The 19295-nt window shown below is 43.2% G+C and overlaps 2 protein-coding genes across 4 annotated transcripts in view; one reads left to right on the top strand and one right to left on the bottom strand.

The window, feature by feature from the left end:
- Nucleotides 1-1966: 1966 nt before the first annotated feature.
- TOMM34 (translocase of outer mitochondrial membrane 34) lies at nt 1967-13911 on the bottom strand. Of its 2 annotated transcripts, none has more exons than XM_053394110.1 (7): nt 13836-13911; nt 8732-8831; nt 6198-6350; nt 5712-5875; nt 4772-4919; nt 3072-3198; nt 1967-2104 (listed from the first exon to the last, which is right to left on the bottom strand). In XM_053394110.1, the coding sequence occupies exons 1-7, from the start codon at nt 13894-13896 to the stop codon at nt 2012-2014; spliced, it is 846 nt and encodes a 281-aa protein (XP_053250085.1). In that variant the 5' UTR covers nt 13897-13911; the 3' UTR covers nt 1967-2011. The 2 variants fall into 2 exon arrangements, with proteins under 2 accessions (XP_053250085.1, XP_053250084.1); XM_053394109.1 differs by lacking the exon at nt 13836-13911 and adding an exon at nt 12580-13063.
- Nucleotides 11409-19295, top strand: part of STK4 (serine/threonine kinase 4) — a 61636-nt gene continuing 53749 nt past the window's right edge. Inside the window, exon 1 of one of the 2 annotated variants that reach the window (XM_053394108.1) lies at nt 11409-11668. In XM_053394108.1, the coding sequence (XP_053250083.1) occupies nt 11643-11668 (26 nt within the window). In that variant the 5' untranslated portion in view covers nt 11409-11642. Of the gene's footprint in view, nt 11669-14878; nt 15043-19295 lie in introns of those variants that run through there. The other variant, XM_053394106.1, reaches the window with a different exon arrangement.

Genomic DNA, 19295 nt, shown 5'->3' with positions numbered 1-19295 from the left:
CCAACTGGTTCTCATACTTGACACATGTAGGAGGGGTTTTTGAATTGCATTTTTAAATAACTCTTATAGAGATGCGAGAAATGAATTCCTGCTCTCCTTAAAAACACTTTTCTTCTGCACTGTGTCATGCACATATCCTTTTTTCAACAGCCACGTGTGCATTCTGTAGAAATTGAAATATTTATATGTACTGTTACCTTTGAGCTGGGAAAGAAACTTTGACTTGTTCAACACATGCCTTATAAACTTCATATCCTGGTAGCACATTAATATATGACTGTTCTCCTTTATAACTTGGATGTAGTTAAATTGTCCCAGGAGCCCAGAGAGGGGGTCACAAGCAGGCACTTGCAGTTGGCCCTGCGCTGCAAAGTGGACACGATTAATTTCCGTTTGACAACTACAAGTTGCGCAACCAAACATTTATTTAAAAGTTCAAAACACCAGAAGCATAGGCTTTTTTTTAGTTTTCTTCCCTCAATATTTCCAGATGGATGCGAGAGGCGGCTGTTACTAGACTCTGCTGAACAGTGCAACATTAACAGTAATGGTTCCCAGACTGCTCTGTGCATGGCTGTGTTAAAGAGACTATATGCAAAACTCTGCCCCCTCCAACTTTAAAAAGGCATGAGCTCTAAGGCAAAAGAAAATGGGGATTGTCTTGGATCTTCTCACTAATACAAGGTTGAGGGACTAACTGCAAAGCTTGCTCTGGAGGGCAGGCTCAAAAGAGGCTACAGACATTTCTTGGCTATGGAATTTTGAGCCTAGTTTTCACAAAGAGCAGAAGAGCAAGTAAAGCGCTGCCTGGACACTATCAGAATGCAGGTGAAGCCTCTTGCCATAAATGCCCTTCTATTTTAAAAAAAATGTAGAAAAGCAGGTGATGGAGAAGGTACCTGCCATTTCATTATCTGCTACAGAGCTGGGGAAGTGGTGGCACTCAAATGTTGCACTCTCAACTCCCGTCTGCCCTGGTCAGGGATAACAGGGGGGCACAGGGGGATTCTTCGTAGTAAGAAACATTCTACCAGATGGGTACCTTACCTGTAGTCTGGAGTGCTAGAAGCAACATTAATTTTATCAGCCGCTATTCATAAGGAGGTCTATGAGCAGGAAGGTAAGCAAAAAGTTTTTGTACATGCAGATTGCTCTACTCTTCAGGGCATGTTCTTTCTATATGAAGCAGGAAAATTGGCTATGCTGGCCTACTTTCTGGGCTTCCTGCCCTCACCCCCAGCTGAAAGTTTAGCCTATAACTACTTTCAAACATATATCAGAGGCGGGAGTGTCATCATAAAGTAATAAGACGTGTAAAAAACATAACAGGCAATCAAGCTAAGCATAAACGAAACAGCCTAATCTAACAAAGAACGCAAGTCTGCAAAAGGTACACACAGCATAAGAGCAGCACAACGTACCAGACTCTTTGGTAAAGGATAAAAGCAGCATTAGAACATTTTGAAGACCAGAATGCTCAACTGGAGCCTAGTGCACAAAAGTTAAGGCAAAGCAGAGACTACTTTTGAAAAACATACATCCGTCAGCCACTGCGTCAGTCCAAGCCTTTAGCTTGCAATTGTGCTGCTACCTACATGGATAAGCAGCTACAACCAGAGGCTTGCAGTTCTTCGCTCTGCAAAACACACCCACCTACCAAAAAATAGCAGTTAAGTGCCGCCCTGTCTGCTATGATCTCTTTCTCAGTGAGTTAAGGTAAATTTTGCTAGAATAAGGGGCTTGCAGTACAGCTACCACTCCGGAAATTCTATTAGGAAGTTGTGACTCTCAGAAGGTCACAATGAACTTTTGGAAGCCTTTGTAGGAAGAACAAATAACTCTGATTTAGCAAGGAACCAGAAAGATGCCAAACAGGTCTGAAAGGTGAATTTTGCATCTGGCTCTGCATTCAGGCTGGTCCCTGGGATCATTTTTTTAAAAAACAAAACAAAACAGGAAACGTATCTTCAGAAGAGCATGGTGTTGCCTTTAGCCTCTCTTATTTTAAGAGTTATTTTAATTCTTCCAGTAGTTTCTGAGCAGCACTGTTCTTTGGTTCAATTTTCAAGAGGCTGTTGATATCCGCTTTACTAGATCTGTAGTCCTGGAAGTAAAGAAAACATGTAGATATTTGGCAGGAGACAAATAAAGGTGCTCCCGAGAAAGCAAAAAGTGGCACCTCTACATTTAATAAAAATATTTGGAATTTAGTGCATTCAGGAGCACTGCCACTTCTACAGCCCCATCCTCTATCTAATGGTTTATAACATTACCTGGTATCCTTTGCAGCATATAGGCACCAACAACTCCCTGAATTAAGTGTTGACTTTAGTAAACAAATGCTTTTGATTACTTTTTGGGATGCTCTCAATTCCCCCCCCCCTTGATGATCCCAATATCCTGAGGAGCCTGTTGCCCCAAAGCAGCCACCTTCCAGATGTCAACTCTTTTACAAACCTCTGGAATGGGAAGACAGAAACTTCTAACCTGCCAGCAAATTTGGCCCACCTGGAGGTCCACTTTAGCTCACAAGGCCATTTTCATTGGTGACGTCAGCTGATGGGAAAAGTTTAATCCTGCACTGGCTGCAAACCCTGTTCTTGGCAGTGAAGAGGATCACAAAGCCAAGGCAGCAGGATTTAATCCCTGTTCATCAAGAGACGAATTTGCAAAACATTATCTGAAGCAGCTCTGTGCTGCTTCTCTAAGCAAGTGGGAGAAAGGAGTCTGTCTCACCACCCATTTGCTTAAAGGAAAGTTTGCAAAGGGCTTTAAACCAATGTGGGTTCCCAAGCAGCCAACATCCAGCTGGCTGTAAAGCACTTGGAAACCAGATGCAAGGGATTTTGAAAGGTAGATGGAGCTGCCTGCCTATCATGTGATGTCACAATGACATGGTGTGATTGAGAGGTGTATGATTGATAAAGATCTAGCCACTGGAGCCAGAAAGATTCCCCAGTCTTTCTCCAGAACAAATGGGGTGGAACTGGAGTAAAAGCCACACATCTACTTGAAAATAAGCACTTCCCATACTGTAACTCAGTGACCCAAAATTATAGGAAGTTCCTTACCTTGAGCTCTTTATATGCTTGTGCTCGTCTGTAAAATGCTTTGACATTCTTTGGGTCCATCTTAAGTGCTTCTGAGCAATCCTGAATTGCTTCCTTGTACTGCTTCATATTCAGGTAGCAAAGAGCCCTACAATGTATGCAAGGAAATATAACAGTCTTTGGAAACAACTGCTATGGAAATCCTGAATTTGGAATGATCTCATACACCTAATAAAGGGTGCTGGGGGTAGGTGTTCAAATGCTCAATTTTTATTTTGAGACCCATTGGCTTCTCTCATAGAATGATTGCTCTTGGCAACTGATAAGTAGAATGAATGAATATTGCCAATACAATTGTCAAGTCCAACATCATTAACTCAACCATGATTAAGTTGTAACAATGCACTTCTAAAAAGCTTGTGTTTCACACCCCACCCAAAAACTGTCATGACTGCAGTTTTCCTGAATGAGCTAGACTGCCAACATCATCAGCATCAACATCATCATCATCTTCTTCTCCTGCTTCTAAATGCAGCTGCTTTCTGCTCATCTGTAATAAACCAATGTGACTGCAGCCATTTGCACCTTGATCAATTAGGATCATCATCTTGCATATCCACATTTTTAGCTTCTGTCAACAGGTCCCCCCCCCAAAAAAAACCCTTTCAAGTAGACCTTTAAAGAGGCTGGAGCTAAAAAGATGTGGAAGCTGGTATTTTCAGGAAGCTGAATGCTGCACATAATAAAACAATATGTAGCAGTATATACAGAGCATAATTTGCATATACTATCAGAATTACGGAACATAACTAAACCATTTGGGAGGAAAGGACTCTACCCAGGTACCCTTAACTCCTTTAATGAAAACAGAGCCCACAGGAACATATCAGCCAAAAGAACTAGGCTTCATGAGGATGACCTGTACTTGTGCATCCAGGCTGTTAGCAAACACTGGGTCCTGGAGTGTCCAATACCTTTCCATCTATCTATTGTCTCCCCCAATGGCCCCTTTGCAAACTCTCTCATGGCCCCTACAAGTATGACTCCCAACCTACTGTTGGCTTATTGAAACCTAGCCTCTATGAGCTGCATGAATCAGGTATCGGCCTCTTTAGGAGCACAGAGAGACTGATAATTCCAGAATTAGTAGTAAGGGAGAGCTCTTCCTGTTTCTGTTCTCGGAGACTCTGACTGGCCCCATCAAAGCAGGTTATGTTGTGAACTGCCCTGAGATCTACGGGTATAGGGCAGTATGGGAGTATAGGAGGGAAGCAGGGCATGCAAGTGTATGTTACACTTGAGTAAAAATGTCACAACCCAAAGCATCCCTATTGACCATATTTGCATACAACCGTAAACCAAAATCCTGGCTTAATAACCTAAGATATATGAGAGTGAGGAGCACCTGCAGGCAGTCCCTTTTCTGCCACTTTTTTCCCTTCCCTTTGCATGAAACGCAGCAGAAGTCAGGATTCAGCACTAAGCTATAGCTCCCTGTTTCTTGCAACCCAGAAACTATTGTTAACAGCTCCAAAACAAGCCAGAATATGAAGCCAACTTTAAATTGTGCATTTTTGGCATTTTATGTGCAAATGCAGCCATTATCTTCCACCCACATTACAGTTTTAGGATTGGCAGTCAAAATAGTTTCTGATACAATGTGCTACAGCGTAATTTGAGGGTGTATACCTGGACCTGTCAGATGGTTACATTAGCATTACCTGTTAGTGTACGTTGCACCTTCCAGCTTATGGAGTTTTAAGCTTTCTGTGTACTTCTCAACAGCTTTTTTATAGTTTCCCTTCTTTACAAGCTCATTTCCTTCCAGCTTCAACACATTTGCTCGATCCACTGTGGCAGCAGTAGGCACTGAAATTCATTTCAAGAAAAAACACAGTGTAACTATGAAAGCGGGCTATGACAGAGGGCCATACCACAAATAAAAATTCAGACCTTGATGTTTCAGAGGGTGGAACTATAACAACTGAAAGTCAAATTATTATGTTAGGATATACTTGTTAAAAGCTCCTTTTGAAGACGGCTCATCAAGGACACAAATTTAATAGCTACTCAATGCCAACACAAACAGCTAGCCTTTTGTGTTAGGTAGTAGTTCCAGCAAATCTCAGTGGGTCCGTGAAAAAAAAGTGCTGGAGAAAAAGACTGTGCTGCAGTACCAGCTCTACGGAGCTGACAATGGGAACAGGAAACATATAATAGAAGCATATTCTTCTCTAATACATGGAAATTGAGGTATATACACAAATGAAACTGTACTTTGATCAGGTCTGGGCTGCTTGTGATGCAGCAAGCTAAATGTAGCACAGCAGCAAAGTTATGGAGAGCATCTGATAAGTTTTGAAAAGTCTGTTTTTTATTGCTGAGACAAGAGAACTAGAAAGGGTGGCTGGGTGGGTATGAAGCACATGGCAAGCCACAATGCTTGACTGATGGGCTGTGTTCAGTTTGGGGGTCACAAGTTCTGCAGATGAAGTTGTTAACGTGTCCCTAAGCCCCTATTCCCACCTCAGATTCCAGGTGGTTTCTCTAAACTGCCTAGAGTTATCAGAAAGATAATGCCAGTTGGAATTTGGATGAGTTAGTTGAGGCTCTGTGTGCTCTGTCCCTCATTCTCATCCCTAAAGCAAAAGAACTACTCACCTTGCTTTGTTCCTGCGGTAGTGTTTTCATTGCTTCTTGTAGTAGCTTCTTGGCTTCCAGGTGGGGGCTCCCACCGTCTCTGAGCAGAAACTGGAACAGATGGGATGGGTGGGAGCTTCTGCCGCCACTGAAGACCATCTTTTTCCAGTAAGGCTTTGGTCATTCTGGAAGAGGACAGTTATTAGTTTAGCCATTGTTTGACACAGTCACCTTCCCATAAACAGATAGCTAGCTATTATGATTTATATACCTCTAAAGCACAGAAGTTCCATTCCTAGATCTGGTTGCCTGGAATATAGACAAGATCTATGCTTATTTTAACAAAGGTGGGCTGAATCTTAAACAATATCAAACTGTTCTGGAACAACATAGAACCCACTATCCAGAGGGAAATAAACAAACCTAGTTTGAAAGGAGCAAGAATGATCTAAAATATACATTAGAATTTTTTTGTACATTCATTTTGAACACAGAGCAGGGGATTACCGATTGACTCCATCATGTGCAGCTTGTACAGTGATATCAACCTGTAACACAGTTTTGTAGTCCACGTAGGCTAAATGATATCTCTCAAGAGCTTCATAGGCTGCTGCGCGCCTCAACAGGGGCTTGATTCCAAAAGGGACCAGATCCAGGGCCCTAAAATCAGCAGAAAAGGCAAAAAAAGATTACTGGATAAATAAAAGTTAAACAGCAGAATTTACAATGTTCAAACTCATTTGGCGGAAGAGGGTTCACATGCACAGCAAATATTTATCAAAATTTCAAGTATCTGACGAGTTTGGGTGTCTCTTGGGCTCTGCAGATAAAATGTACAATACTATAGAAGCAGGGATGGGAAACTCTTGGCTCACTGGCTGTTGCTGGACTTCAGCTCTAATCTGTCCCAGGAAACCTGGCCAATGGGAGTTGTAGTGAAGCAACATTTGTAGGCCACAGGTTCTCCATCATATAAAAGTTATTTGAGCAAGCCACACCATTTCACAATGAAATTTTCCATATGCAAGAATTGCTCAATCAGTCCATCACCCTTTGATGGATGGTTTAGAACAATTGGGTCTGGCTATCACTTTCACTGTCTCTGTGTGTGTGTTACAGATAGGTAGCCGTGTTGGTCTGCCATAGTCAAAACAAAAAAATTTTTTCCTTCCAGTAGCACCTTAAAGACCAACTAAGTTAGTTCTTGGTATGAGCTTTTCGGTGTATCTGAAGAAGTGTGCATGCACACAAAAGCTCATACCAAGAACTAACTTAGTTGGTCTTTAAGGTGCTACTGGAAGGGAAAAAATTTTTTGTTTTGTCTGTGTGTGTGTGTGTGTGTGTGTGTGTGTGCGCGCGCGCGCGCCAGTATCAATACTCAGCAGAGTTACATCTCAACGCAGCTCCTTCCTTACAAATGTCTTCAGGGTTGAAGGTACACACAGGCAATAAACACTTGGGGACGCCATAAAGATTCAGTGAAGTGTAGAAGTTTACTTGACAGGCATAAATGCATATTGGTAGCAAATATATACAGACATTTCACCACTGCCATAGTCAAGGCATGCTTAGAGTCCAAGACTAACTCTCCGCTTCTCTCACCACAAGGCACAAGCAAGAGACTCACAACAAGTTACACAGAACCAAAGAACAATTCCCACAGAAAACTTCCTTGCACAGACAAAACAATCTTAGCCTTCTGCTTCTTCTCTGTTTCTGGAACAAATGATTCTCACACACAGAGAATACCCAACAAGATTAATGTTATCTTGGACAGACTCCCCCCTTCTTTATCTATGTCTAGCTGTCTATAGCAGCGGATTCACACATGGGGGTTCCATTCCAGAAGTAGCTTGTATAGTAAGTGCAAAATTGTGTCCCACCAAAAATTCGTGGCTGCTGTCTGGCAAGCTTGGGGGTGGGGGAGCCCCATGCAGAGGCCTTCCCCATGTCTCTGTGGTCTTGCCTCAATCTTGCACATATGGTGGCAGCATTGAGAGGGTGCATGTAGTCTTTCTGTGTCTCCACTGCCTTCCCTCACATCTGCAGCTGTAGAGGAGCATTGAGATGGTGATAGCAGCAACCCGGTTCCCTCGGCTGTGCTTACCAGAGGGGAAGGTGGAAGGAAGGCAGACAGAGACATGCAGGCAGAAGCTGCAGCTCCATTCCAGCCTTTTTCTTCTGCCCAAGCCTCTGTCTGCCTTCCTCCTCCATCTCTCCCCTTCCACTTGCAGCCATCCCTGGAAGGCTCCTGCCGTCGCTTGAGGCAATGCCCTTGCCACCACTTCCTTTCTAGTGGTCACAGCTGTGTGTCATTGAATTTGTGCAAGTTAAATGTGCATGTGATGCTACTACATTGTTTTAAAATATATATTGAAAAGTATCCATATGCTGCTGCTTTGCTTGACAATGGTTTGCAAAGAGCAGATGAAAGAAAATGAAAACACAGCAAGATAAATACCACAAGAAATGGCTTTAGGCCAGCTACTGCATCCAAAGATTGCAGAATGTGATTTTTTCCCCCACAGCAGCAACTTTTTGCTGAAAGCAGTAGAAAGGGCATTTGTTTATTTGATTCATTTATCTGAACAATTTATTTATCCAAAAATAAGTTTGAAATTCAAAACCTACAACATGGGGAACACAACTAAATTGAAATGAGTAAAATTATTTAACCAGCTTAAAATACAATGATTTGAAATGCCTGGTTACTGCTGCTGGTTTGGAAGAGTCACATTAACAGTCTTCTGTCCTCCACCTATATTTTGGGCAGTTTAGGAATGAACACTGGAAGATAATCCTACTTCCAGCCAGCAGGGACAACAGAACAAGTCCCCCTCCCCAGCAACTTTGTGGGCAAAGTGTGTTGTGTTTCAACCCTGTCTAATATTCCCTACCTGTAGAGAGTGGGTTCTGACTAGGCAGAGTTGGCCCTTTCTGTAGCCAGGGTCTGAAAGGCATCTAGCGGTAAGAGGAAGCAATCTATAGGAATATGTAAACTAGACTTCCTTTCTCTTGTCCTCAGGACAGAAACTACTTACTCAGAACAATCCTTAATGCAGAGACTACAGTTCCCATCTTTCAAATAGCAGGCAGCACGATTGGACAAAAGAACACTCCTCTCTTCTGCATTTGCATCCCCTAGATATAAAAGGGAACATTAAGTCAGATTTCTAAGCATAAGTACCTCTGGTGCAAAGGATTTGGAGATGCCTCATCTTCTGCAACAGAGATGAGGAACATGTGGTCCTCCAGAACGTATTGGAATGCAACTTGTATCAACTTAGCCAATGGTCACAGGTGATGGAAGTTGTAGTACAACATCCGGAGGACCCCCACCTCTGCAAGATGCTTCTTGTTACCTTGTGTAAAGCTTCAAGACCAGTAACTAGGATGGAGGTGGGGGCAGAGGTAACAACTGGGAAAAAATGTTAATGAATGGGGCGGCTTCTTAGTAACATCACTAAACCATCATTAACCAGCACTCTTACCATTTTTATTGCACTATAAAGAGAATATTGATCACAATAATTCCTGATTGTCTGCTGTATCCCTTATTTGAACATGATCTTTGTGCTGTCCTCTATCCTCATTTACTACATTTCTAAGCTCACCTTCAAAGAGCTCAAAGCAGTATATATGGTCTCCCATTCCCTATGCATATGGTCTCACACTCCAATTGCATATTTTATCCTCACAGGAGACCTATGAGGCATGTTTGGCTGACAATGTGTGACCGATGCAAATTTACCCAATGCTCTTGGTGGGTTTGAAGTTGGGGATGAGCGTAACTCAGTGACACACATGCTTTGGCTCCAGAAGGTCCTGGCATCTCAAGGTAGGGCTGGGAAGGCTCTTGTCTAAAACCCTGGAGCCAATCAGCACAAAGAATACTAAGCTAGATGAACCAATGGCACTGCCAAAGAAAGCAGTTGCATTGCCAAAAGAGAGGGTAGGAGGTGGCATAAGCTTAAATCACAGCTACAGGTGCAAATTTAGAAAAATAACTACTGTAATTTAAATCCAAATATAATACATCTAACTTATTGTTGAAAAACTGACAGGCAACCTGTGTGTCTTGTTCAGTCTGCTGTCTAGATGCTGATGGACAACTTCAAGGCTCCTGCTCTCCAATCATTATTTAGCAAGATTGTTACTTATTTGTTAAGCAGCATATCAAATTGGTTTACACAAAATGGTATAAAACAGTCATTAGGTAGCCATAAAACACTTCAAAAACAGTAAATATATTATCAGTATATACACACTTTTAAGAACAAGGAGACATAAATGAAAATAATGTCTAATTAAAAAAGTTTAGGTGTTATGAACAGTACAACTAAAGCACCTGCTAATATTCATAGGATTCTTTAAACTGGACTTAGATTGAATAGCCCTTTAAACAGAGGACACCATACAGAGGACTGTACCTTTTATAAGTATTGCTATCATTATACAAGTTTATAAACCACTTCACAGTGGCTTACATAATGAGACCAGAACACAGAAACACAAGTTCTAACAATAAATCAATTCAACAAACTGTAAAACAATAACACCATCCTAAAAAACTCTGAACACAAACTGTTTATCAGATATAAAATTGATCTTTCATAAATGGCTGGGAAAACCCCAGGGAAAACCTATTAAACAGGAATGTCTTCAGCAGATGATGTCTAAACACCATCATGCTAGGCACCCATCTGATTTCAACTGGAAACTGACTCCTGACAGCTGGAGCTGCAGCACTAAAAGTAGGACAGTTAGCCATTTTAACCAAGGTTAGCGCCCTATAATCTTACACTGCTTACTAGTGTCACACTATGGCCCACAAACCTCTTTCTGGGTGTTCCTGTAGGCATTTCCAATGCAGATTTCTTTGTAATTGGGTATGGAAGTGGAATAACACAATGTATGCTGTCTATAACTAGAATAAGGATAGATGCATATGCAGCTTTAAAGTTACTTTGAAATACAAGAGAGTAGGGATCCAATTGCTGCCCATATATATACCATATAGATTTTTTGAAGTGGAAAGCTGCCAAAAAAAATAAAAAAGCACACATGTGCTTTGTATTCTTGATAGACATCACATGTATGTCTAACTATTATTGGTACCTCCGTAGGGGAAAAAAGCCTGTCAGATACAGCTCTCAGAGGCCATGTGATGTCCACACTAATGGAGAAAAGACTATAGAAAGTATAGTGAGATTAAAAAACAAAACACCATTCCTATTTCATTTTCTGTGACCCCCACCAATCCAGAGAGCCCCACTTCCTTTCATTTCTTCAGCAAGTGTATGGCTCTTCAGGGTGTCCCCATTTCAGAATGTTTTTGCCCCCCATCTAGAAGTCCTTCCCTTTCTCATGTTCAAGAAAGCCCTGACAGAGATTGTTAAAAACTACAGTATATATGCAGGAGGGGGGGGGCAGACAAGGCCAAAGCCAGAACTCAGTTAAATCAACTTCTGTCCCTCACCTTAACTCCATTAGGAATGCAAGGGGAAAAAAGGAAACAGAAAGCAGTCTACAGCTCAGAGGCTCAGAAAGAGAGAGCCTAGAGAGAAGAAAGGAAACAGAAAGTGTATCCCACGAGCTGTCCAACTGCTGGCTCTGTTTTTCTGTTAGTAACCAAACTTACTCATTGTGACACAATTACTGCAGCAGACAGCCTGCTGACCTAATAAGTCTAAGGCTGTAGAGGAGCTTCAGAGGCTACCAGTAACAAAAAGACCGGGCAATTATGAAGACTTAAACATCTTCCACTCATCTGCCCGCTGCAACCTACAACGTTGGGTGCCTTGTACTCCATGGGCTGCCAATTCCAGGAATATGTAGCGTGACAAAGAATGCTGTTCCATATTAATCCAGAGGACCATAAAGCACCGCTACTCTACCTAAAGAGCTGGTTTAAGAAAAAGAAGCCCAGAGCTCCCAAAGCCAGCTAATGGGATGGAGTTTTTATATTCTGCCATCAGGTATGGTTTGAAAACTATCCCCGGTCTCCAAACGTACATAGTGGTATCCTTACTTTTGCATCAAACGCTTCAGGGTTCTCAATCTGGGACCTGGCGACACAACACAAAATGTTCCTCAGCACAGGATGGTTTTATGGGGAAAATCCAAACCACCATTACTATTAATTTCTGTATATACAAGACTTCACCTGGGTTAGAATATACAACGTTACCTATTAGTCAGGCCACCCCACCATCTAGAACTAGATACTACAATTGAGTAAAATCTCTCAGGGTTTTATCCAGCCCTAGTAAAATCCCTTGAGCTTTAGACACTGAGAAATAAACCTAAGACTTATCTCTCACACACAACCATACAGAGCTATTTAGGTCCCATCTCTCCTAGTGGCGGCTTCCTCCGGGCCTCCATTTAACCCACTGTAAAATGGGTGCAGTCCTATTTCGCAGGGATGTTTTAAGGGCAAGCCCCATAAAGGCCCTTAATGACTCTGCAAATCAGGAAGTGATTCACACATGAGCAGGAGAAAAGCACAGGGTTGTTGTCATCAGTGCATTGGGGGGGGGGGAAGGAACATTTTTTTGCAAGTTAAACATTCGCCGATGGAATATGGCTTTGAATCCTAATACTCGGCATATACGATTCTGGATCTAGTCTCACCCCATAGAAGTAATTTGGGGCAGCCGATATTTGAGACTTAAAAGACTGCACAGAACTAAGGGATGGGTTGGGCTGGCGAGGGTGGTTGGGTGGGAAGACACATAACTTGCCTAAAGACAAACCGGGGGGGGGGTACATCCCTTTATGGGGCAAGGCAGGAGGGCACTATAGCCCTGTAGATCCCCAGCCCTCTCTGACTGCCTTCCCTGGAAACTGAGGCCTTGCCAGGGCTTTCGCCGCCCGCCGCCAGTACCTGCTGCTTCCAGTAACTCCAGCGCCCGGCCGTAGAGGGCGGCCGCCTGGCTGTATTGCCCGTTGCGAAACTGCTCGTTGCCCGCCTGCCGCAGGTCAGCGATCCGCGACGCAGGAGCCATGAAGCCGGCCGCGGGGTGCGAGGAAGCCGGCGCCGGCTCTCGTAAAGGAAAGCAGCCGGGGCTGCAGCTTCCTCCTCCCTCTGCGCTCGATTAAGCAAGGGGGCGGGCGCCGTCCGCCAGAGGCTCCTCCTTTTCCCTCCAGGGGCGCCTGGGCAGGGCGAGAAGCCTCTCCGTGCCCGAAAGTTAGGCGAGGGGGCGGGACGCAGCCCCCTTTAGCACATGTTCGCTTCCTCGGGAGGAAGCCCCGACTGAGTCCGCTGCGAATTGCTTCTAAGTTTGCGTGGGAGGAAGCTGCGTCGAACTCAGTGGGACTTACTTCAGAGTAAGCGCGCCTCGGAGGCTCCGGCTGCAAGCGCCTTCCTTCCCCCGGTAATGGCATAGGATCGGTCTGCTTTCGTTCCCTGCGCCCCCCCCAACCTTCCAAGATGAAGATCGGTCAAATGACTTTTCAGTTTGGAAGCGGCAAAGGGCTTGATCCAACAAGCCCAGTTGCGCTATGGGGCTAAAATCTTGCGCACGTTCACTAGTTGGGAGCAAGTCACTAAAAGTGCTTGGGCAGGAGATTCATACGAGGCAAAGCCTTGCAGTCCCGTCCGCGTTTGTGAGCTAATTCTATTTAACGCAGGGGGCCTTTTTATTTTCACACGAGATGATGGCTGCTAGTTAATAGAAGTTTATGCCGCGATCAATCTTGTTCTCTTGAGTAAAGGCAGCCCAAGTCCTTCGCATGTTTACTGAGGAATCAATCCCAAAGTCAACGGGCCTTCCTAGAAAGTGGCTTTAGGATGGCAGTCGTGCTGTACAATCTTAAAGTTAAGTCCTACTGTGTAGTGATTTGAGAGCAGGACCCGGGAGACTCCAAATCCCTCCAGCCCTTAAGTTCATTTTATTACATTTCTGTACTGCCCTTCATCTGAGGATCACTGGGCAGTTTACAATATAAAAACACAAAAATGTGTAACAGTAACAAACAAAAACAAAAGCACAAACACCAGTTTAAAAGGCCATAGGTTGCTCAAATGGTCTGGGAGAAGAGGAATGTTTTTTGCCTGACATATGAGCGATGCTGTGCCTGTCCCCATTTCTCTAGTTCAACCTATGCTGTTGCAAAAATACAATGGAACCAGATACTGACCTGGTGGCTCCTTTGAGTAAATGCAAGGAGCAAGTGTAATGATCATAAATATGACCTGCATCCAGGTGAAGATAGGATAAGTGTATTAAGACACAATCCTTTAAAAAAAAAGTATACAAGCATCTACTCAGAACTGAGCAGATTGGATTGCTGTGGATTGCAGTGTGGAAAGGATAAAGCATAGAATGTCTTTAATATGAAGCACATTTAGAAATTACAGGGGAAATCATGGAGGCGAAGTCAAATGTGAAATTAATGTGTATCTGGAAAAGAAGTATTAATTTGTAAACTTTTGAAAAAATATATAAAAAATGAGTGGAGCTCCAACAGCCTTACCTCCAGGTAAGGGTGCAAAGGATTGTATCTTGTCTTTACAGCATTACAGGAATATTTTAGGCAGGTGCTGAAGATGTACCCTTTAGCATCTGAGATACAGTAAGACACGCCCTATTCCCCTGCCCGTAATGTTTTAACTGTTTTTAATGGTTGTATATTTAAATTGGCTTTTGACCTCCCCCCCCCCCCACAGTGGCAAGTAAGGAAACAAATTACAACAACATGATGATTATGTTAGGCCTGAAACGCTAATTTTCTCTCATTTTGGGCAGCCATTTTGCAGCATCAGCTTATTTACAGAAGCCCCGCTTTGTTCAACGGGGCTTGCTTACTCCTTAGCTAGATTTAACTTCAGAAAAGCACCTCAACGTTTTATTTATTGTGGCCTAACCCTTCCTTCAGAGGCATAAAGAAAAACGCATCGTGATTCTTTATCGGCTTCTGAGGAAACGCGGGATGGGGGGGGTCGGGGAGCAGCAGCGCAGCGAGGAGCGACATAGCCACGCCCACCGTGAATTTTTTTTTAAACAAACCCCCTGGGGGCAACTGCCGCCAAGACCTGCGAAACCACGTGGCCTGGTGTCGCGCGACCCCTTTCTCCTTGCCCCGCCCCCTGCTGGTTTCCGGCTGGTGCTTGCCTGCGGGGAGGGCGAGGTTCTGAGAGGAGGCGGCGGCGGCAGCGGCAGCTGCGAGGCGGAAGTGCCTTTGGCGCTGGGGAGGCGGGGCTGAGGGACTCAGCGCGAGCAGGCAGAGCAGAAGGAAGGCGGCGGAGATGGAGCGGCCGTGAGGAGGGGGAAAGCGCGCGCGCGCCCACCCTCGCCCACCCCGGTCAGGCAGCAATGGAGACTGTGCAGCTGCGCCACCCGCGCCGGTGAGAAGCCAGAGGGGAAGAGATGCGCGGTGATGGTCAGGGTGGTGAAAGAGCACTTGCGCTGTCCGAGGGGGTGGGAGGAGGCGACCTGGGTGCATGTAGGTTACGGAGGCGGGTCGGTGCACTTCTCTTCCTCTTAGGCCCTTTCCCACCCACCCTTTTCCTCCTCCGCTTCCTCCCGGGAAACGCGCTCCTTCTTCGTCTTAAACTGCCCTCCTCGCATCTTCCGTCGGAGTTCGCGCGCATGACCCGGAGTTGGCGAAATGCAACGGGAGTTGTGCAAAAAGCAATGAAATAAATAGCCGCCCAAAGCCTTTTTGGGGAACTGCCTGTGTCGTAAAGTTCTCTGCTTAAACTGGGATTCCATAGTGATGTAGGTGGTTGGGACTCACTCCGCTTCCTTTTTTAAGGATGCTTTTACATTTCTTTTGCAATTGCTCGCCTGCTGTAGCAGCTGGAAATGTGGCCCCTGAAGAAATGAAGAGTTTGGAAATGAATGTTTTGGTTTGAGGTCTTCAGCTGTTGACTTAAGACCAGGACTCGCCTTTAACCCCAACCTTCAAAATGCAACCGGTTTATAATCTCATTTATTTATGCTGCTATATGGGTGACTGCTCCCCTTTTCTTCTGTTATTGTGCTCTGTTTCTTTCTCTTAAAGCCCAAACATAAAACAAAGTGGTTTATATTAACAGTGTGACAAACCTCAGATCTGGGCAGGTAAACATGTGAAGATGTCATCCTGAGTCAGATGCTGATATGTCTTTTCCAAGTATTTTCTACTCTGGTAGCAGCTTTCAAAGCTCTTGGGGGGGGGGGTGTTCCCAGCTGTCTGAGATGCCGGGGATTCATCCTGGGACCTTGTGCTTCATGCAGAGCCTGCAGTCTTCCACGAACCTAAAGACCATCCTTGAGTAGTGGAGCTTTGCATTATTTTTACTGAATTATTTCATGTTACATACAACCTACATGAAAATGAGGTGTAAGCCAACTCAAACATGCAAACATCTGACTGCACGTAGGAAGTGTGTGTTCAACAGCCCCAAATAGGAAGTGCTGGCCTCTTTTTTCAAATGCTTATTGCTCATTTGATGAGCATGGCGAACAGAAGTGAACAAGGAAGTCTGGTTCTAGATGACAAAACTCTTAAGATCCTTGATTAACCATGACCACAGAGCAGAATTGAAACAAGGATGAATATGGTTAGAGACTAATACTTCAAGAATAACCTTCTGTCATTTATTAGTCAAAGATGGCTGAACTGTTAACATAATGCTCCCAAAATGTTGTTAGGCTTTGGTCGCAGTACTGACTGAAAATACAGCTCGCTATATTTTATGTTCTATCAGCTGGCAGAAAGCTGTCACCACAGAAAGCAGAATAGCACGTTGATCTGTGGAAATAAAATTAAAGAAAGATAGATAAATATGCTCTCACTTCCTTCGGCAGTTTTGGATTAAACATAGTTCTGTGAATTTCATCACAGGGTTCATAAGCAGTACGTTCCGGAATGATGTCTTAATACAATATTTGGTTTTTAAATGTCTTTCTGGGTTGAGGAATTTGAGGAAGTTAGACCAGATCATTCAGAGAACAAATGACTCGACTCCTCACACCCCACGGGCCTAGAAAGGCATGAGTGTTGCCTGTCAGTTTTTAAAAGTAAAACTCTTGTTATTTATAACATAATGTCTGCAATTTTATCTGTTTCTCACAGTTATGATGTTGCTGGTAGAAATGGATTGTTGTTAAAGAAGTACATTTTACTTCATTTAATTGTGATGTTTCCTAGGGTGAGTCCACATGTGTATTCAATGTGATAATGTCAGTGGCCTTATCATAACTTCCCCCACTCTCCCCAGGCTCATGCTTATTCAAACAGTAATGCCTGATAACATGCTTTGTGGTTGCTTTTCGGTTGTATGTGTTGGGCTGTAATCATTTAGCATTAGGAAAAGAGTCTCTCTCTCCCCCCTCACCCTCCTGGACTCAAATGTTGCCTTCTTCCCTCTCCAACATAGTCCCAAGGAGATTAGAAACTCCTGTTCCCATTTTTTGTTAACTGCCATTCAGTGTTATGTCTGAACCCTAAACTTTGGCTAATTTTAACTATGGTTCGTGAAAACAAGCCATATTCTTGAACTGTGGATTGAAGTTTACTTGTTCCCACTAATCATTACAGTGGTACCTTGGTTTATGAACAGTCCTGTTTACGAACTATTCCGGTTTGCGAACTTTACCTTGGTCTACAAACGGAAGCCGAACTGTGGAAGGGCACTGGCGGTGGGAGGTCTCATTAGGGAAAGCACGCCTTGGTTTAAGTACGGACTTCAGGAATGGATTAAGTTCGTAAACCGAGGTACCACTGTATTACACATGGGTTTAGCCAGAAGTTTGAGAAGCAGTCCTCAGAATGTAGCTAAAAGATGGCACAAGACAAAACAGCAAGCTGTGATTAATCTAAAACAAGAGGGAAAGCCTCTGAAGTTGTCCTTGTAGCTCCACCAGAAAGGGGACCGTGCAGATCTGGGGAAAACAAGGCACATTGTCATAAACTATCATTTATGGTTGCATCTGGACCAGCTCTGTGTTTCTCCTTTGACACAAGTATGATAATAAAGGAGATACTAACATTTTGGCTAAGAGGCTAGTTAAAATTTGGGATTTTGGTTTCAGCACAGGCTGTAAGTGAACTGTCTCAGGTTAAGAAAACCCCACAGAGCAGCTTACAGAAGTATCTGGTTCACGCAGGCATGCAGCTGCCTTTTTCTTTTCTGGATGGCCCATTTACATGGTGAGCAAAAGAGGCTGTTTCCTTTGTTTTGTGGTGTAGAGAGCACTTTTTTCCCTTTCTAACTTCTCTCCACTTCCCTCACATTATTCTTCTGCTGATGGTAATATGTAGGTTTCCTTTATTCTTAACTAGAACTTTTTTGTAGTGACCAAATTAAAGAAATCCACACCAAAAAAAATTTCTTGTACCAATATAGGTTGCTAATAACATAACTGAAATAGTGAGTATCGGTACAGTTAATCAACTTGCTGCTTCTGGCTTCATTTTTATATATGCTTTTCAAAGTTCAGATGTTGCTAACAGGTTATAATGATTAAATGGAAGTGCAACCACTTTAAGTAAGGGTCAGTTTTTTACAGCAAGGTTGGTTGTTCCATGAAGGTGGTGCGTATGGATGGGAAAGAGTGGCTTACTCGCGTGCAGTATTAAAAAACTTAAAAACGGTGTCTGTCTATTAAAGTTGCTAATATGGATTTTTGCTTAAATAGTTGGATTTCAAAGTTAGTATGTCACTTCCCTCTCTCTTCTTACTTATGTCTCAGTATTCCACCAGTATTTTAACCATGTAAATAACCAACCCTACTTCTAAGATTGTGCCTTAACATGAAACTGGCTTCTAAACTTGGATTAGTACTTGCCTGGAATATTAGTACACAATGTACTAATACATTTTTCATCAGTATTAACTAGAAATCATGACCTAGGCATATTTGTTGACATCTGTTTCAAACAAGAGCAGGTTCTGTGGTCTTAATGCTTATCGCTGAAGCTAGTTCTGGTATTTCACCATTTCCTGGGTTGAAATCTTAGTCATGTTTCTTCATTTTAGAAAGTCGTTGTGTATTTCACATATGTGCTTTTCTATTTATGTGTTCAGAACATAATACAGAAAGCCATATGTTTTGGGTTTTCAGAAACATGTGGACTTCTCAGGACTCGCTACTACTAATTTTGCACTTTTGGTAAAAGGCCATCTGTGAAATGTGAAAAGTATAACTCACATTTTCTTTCTGTTTGGTTAAAAAATGTATCTGTTGTAGGTCCCCATGTGTGTTTAGCACTTCTAATATATAGCTCCATTCTTTACTTATAAGTAACTTTTATTAATAAATGTAGAAAATCTTCTGAAAGTGAACAATAAACATTTCAGCATGTTCCCATTTTTCAAAATTAAGAAAAACTTTTTTAAAAAAGCATTGTTCTCTGAAAGGTGCAGTGCAACAGAAAATATGGGCGATTATGAGAGAAAATGGATTGTGTGTGCAATGCCCATTGTGCTTCTGTAGGCTCCTTAAAAAGCCACTGCAACAACACTGATTCAGTGTTGCTATAGGGCTGGTATCACTTCCAAAGCCTTTGTGGCTCAAAGCTTTGAATGCCTCTCTTCTCCTTGCTCTTAAACTTTGCATTGTTTTTTTCCCCATGTAGACCAATGTAGTGCCTTCCAGATGTTGCTGGACT

The sequence above is a fragment of the Podarcis raffonei genome, chromosome 6, assembly GCF_027172205.1.
Source record: "Podarcis raffonei isolate rPodRaf1 chromosome 6, rPodRaf1.pri, whole genome shotgun sequence".
Classification (NCBI taxonomy): Eukaryota; Metazoa; Chordata; class Lepidosauria; order Squamata; family Lacertidae; genus Podarcis; species Podarcis raffonei.
Note: the sequence above shows the minus strand (reverse complement) of the source record. Positions and strands in the feature narration are given on the sequence as shown.